This window comes from Rhincodon typus, chromosome 43, assembly GCF_021869965.1.
Source record: "Rhincodon typus isolate 14 chromosome 43, sRhiTyp1.1, whole genome shotgun sequence".
Lineage (NCBI taxonomy): Eukaryota > Metazoa > Chordata > Chondrichthyes > Orectolobiformes > Rhincodontidae > Rhincodon > Rhincodon typus.
Genome location: NC_063374.1, coordinates 8,912,002 through 8,915,171, shown reverse-complemented (window position 1 = coordinate 8,915,171; position 3,170 = coordinate 8,912,002). Strand labels below are relative to the sequence as shown.

Here is a 3,170-nt window from a genome sequence, read left to right as displayed (position 1 = left end):
TTTCCATGTAGTGAGGTGGTGCGGGGAAAATGGGGTGGAATCTTCCTTTCCCAGGTAGTTTTGGGGGTGGGGTTGGTGTGGAGACCTCCATTTCCAGGTGACGTTTGGTGGAGGAAGGTGGGTGAGATTGGGGTAGAGAGGGTTCCTCGATGATGTTAACTGCTTCTCTCTCTTCCCCGCCACCCCTTACAGTTCTGGCAATTTGGCGAATGGGTAGATGTGGTGATCGATGACCGTCTCCCGGTCAAAGATGGAAAGCTGGTGTTTGTGCACTCGGCGGTGAGGAACGAGTTCTGGAGCGCCCTCCTGGAAAAAGCCTACGCCAAGTGAGTAGGTGCTAGGCCTGGCCTCTTCCCGTTGTTCGCTGGGTGACCTCTGACCCCTGACCCCTTCAGCCCACTGCCTCTGTGCCAGGCTGCCCACCAAGTGTTGGCAGGGCCTTCAGTTATTTGTAAATGATCTCTAATGCCCCCTCCCTGTGCCCCTGGGGCATTAGGAGGCCTACCATGCTCCTTGTCAATTCCTCGGCCCTTTCCCTCCCTCTTTCCCCGTAACCCTGCCATTCCTTCTCCTTTGGGGTATTTATCGAGGAGTTGGCGAGAGTCTTGTTGAGACCTGACCTGGAGTAGTGTGTTTGTATGTGAGTGAGAGTGAGAGTGTGATCCTGGTCTCCTTCTCCAAGGAAGGCTATGTCTGTCACAGTGGAGGGTCTCCAAGACTGATCTGATCCCTGAGATGATGATGTCGGATGAGGCGGGGGGTGGGGATTGAGGTGGGGGCAGGGTGGGTGGTGGTGGGGATTGAGGAGACCGGGCCTGCGAGTTTCTGGAGATTTGAAGAATGAGGGATGGTTAGCGTGATGAAAGGCAGGAGATTTCGAGGGGATTTGAGGAAAAGCTGAGGGTGGTGGAGACCTGGAATGCCTAGGGAGGGGAGTTGAGGCAAGAAACCTCACAACTTTTTAAAAAGGACTTGGACGAGCAATGTCATAACATTGAAGGCTGTGAGGCCTAGTGTAGGTAGTGTTGTATTTTTGGTCGTGTAGACGGATCGAAGGGCCTTGTACACACCGTATGATCTGGTTGAAGAATACAAAATTCTTACAAGGCTTTAGCGGGGGGGATTCTGGTGGATTTTCTTCAGCCCCAGAGAGGGTGGTGACCCTACAGATGCCAAGTTATTGAGCGTATCTGAGGTAGAGATAGATAGGTTCTTGATTTAGCGAGAGGATCAAGGGTTACAGGGAGAAGGCAAGAGAATGGGGGTTGAGAAACATCAGCTGTGATCGAATGGCGAGCAGACATGATGGGCCGAATGGCCTATTTCTGCTCCTATATCTTATGGCATAAAAAGGTTCCTCGCCTGCTCCCAGGCTTTGAGGGGGATGGGGAAGCGAGAAAGGTGGTGCGGGGTTGTTGTGTGTCTAAAACCAGGGGACCGACGGGCACGGGCACAGGCACAGGCACAGGCACAGGCACGCGCACGCGCACGCTCTCTGTCACACTGTCTCTCTCATGCTCTCTCTCTCACTCTCTCTCACTCACTCTCACTCTCTCTCACTCTCTCTCACTCTCATGCTCGCTCGCTCTCTCACTCGCTGTCTCAATTCTCTTTCTCACTCTCGCTCTCTCTCGCTCTCTCACGCTCTCGCTCTCATGCTCTCGCAATCTCTCTCCACCTCTCCACACCTCAGGATGAGGTGTGGAGCTATTTTGAACTGAGCTGAGGAGGAATTTCTTCACTTAGACGGTGGGGGATCTTTGAAATTCTCTGCTCCAGAGGGCAATGGAGGTTCAGCCACTGAGAATGTCCAAGATAGAGATTGAGAGGTTTCTAGAGATTAAAGATATCGAGGGACAGCTCGGGGGTGAATGGTGGTCAATGACCAGCTGTGGTCTAGTTGAATAACTGAACAAACAAGGGTCAAGTGTCTTTTAGTAAATCTCTGATTCAAACACAGACAAACATAGAAACTGAACTAGATCAGCGTCATTAATACTGTGGCTACAAGAGCAGGTCAGAGGCTCGGTTGTGTCACACACAGAGAGGGTGGTTAAAAAGGTAAAAAAACAAAGTTGCTGGAAAAGCTCAGCAGGTCTGGCAGCATCTGAGAAAGAGAAAACAGAGTTAACGTTTCGGGTCCAGTGACCCTTCCTCAGAACTGATGGTGGCTGGGAAAACGTCAGTTTATATGTCGGTGTGTGTGTGGTTAGGAAAGTGTTTAGCACGCTTGCCTTCATTGCTCAGACCTTTAAGTATAGGAATTAAAATCTCATATGAGGCCTCTTCTGGTGTGTTATGTGTAGTTCTGGTCACTCTGCTATAGGAGGGAGTTATTAAATTAGAGAGGGTGCAGAAAAGATTTACCAGGAGGGTTTGAGTTATAAGGAGATGCTGTATAGGCTGGGACTTTATTCCCTGGAGTGAAGGAGGTTGAGAGGTGACCTTACAGTGGTTTATAAAATCTTGAAGGACATAGATAAGGTGAGTAGCCAGGATCTTTCCCCCAGGGTAGGGCAGTTCAAAACTAGAGGGCCATAGGTTTAAGGTGAGAGGAGACAGATTTAAAAGGGACCCGAGGGGCAACGTTTTCACACAGAGAGTGGTTTGTATGTGGAATGAGCTGCCAGAGGAAGTAGATGCAGGTACAGTTACAACAATGTAAAAGAAATTTGGATGGGTATATGAATCGGAAAGGTTTTGAGGAATATGGGCCAAATGCTGGCAAATGGGACTAGTTTAGTTTGGGAAACTTGGTCAGCATGGACGAGTTGGACTGAAGGGACTGTTTCTGTACTGTATGACTCCCCAAAGCCTGTCCCACCATCTACAAGGCACAAGTCAGGATGGAATACTCCCCACTTGCCCCTGGATGGGGGCAGCTCCGACAACACTCAAGAAGCTCGACACCATCCAGGACAAAGCAGCCCCCACTCGATTGGCACCACATCCACAAACATCCCACTCCCTCCCCCCCACCCCACCGACGCTCAGTCGCAGCAGTGTGTACCATCTACAAGATGCTCTGCAGAAATTCACCAAAGTTCCTCAGGCAGCACCCTCCAAACCCACGACCCACTTCCATCTAGAAGGACAAGGGCAGCAGATACAGGGGGACACTACCCCCCTGCACATTCCCCTCCGAGCCCCTCACCATCCCGACTTGGAAA

The 3,170-nt window shown here is 50.8% G+C and overlaps 1 protein-coding gene across 1 annotated transcript in view; it reads left to right on the top strand.

The window, feature by feature from the left end:
* Positions 1-6: 6 nt before the first annotated feature.
* The window catches only part of si:dkeyp-50d11.2 (calpain-1 catalytic subunit), a gene marked incomplete at its 5' end in the record, with an annotated part of 23,909 nt that continues 20,745 nt past the window's right edge, over positions 7-3,170 (top strand). The window contains 2 exons of the mRNA XM_048619735.1: positions 7-54; positions 193-326. Of these exons, the coding sequence (XP_048475692.1) occupies positions 7-54; positions 193-326 (182 nt within the window). The remainder of the gene's footprint in view (positions 55-192; positions 327-3,170) is intronic.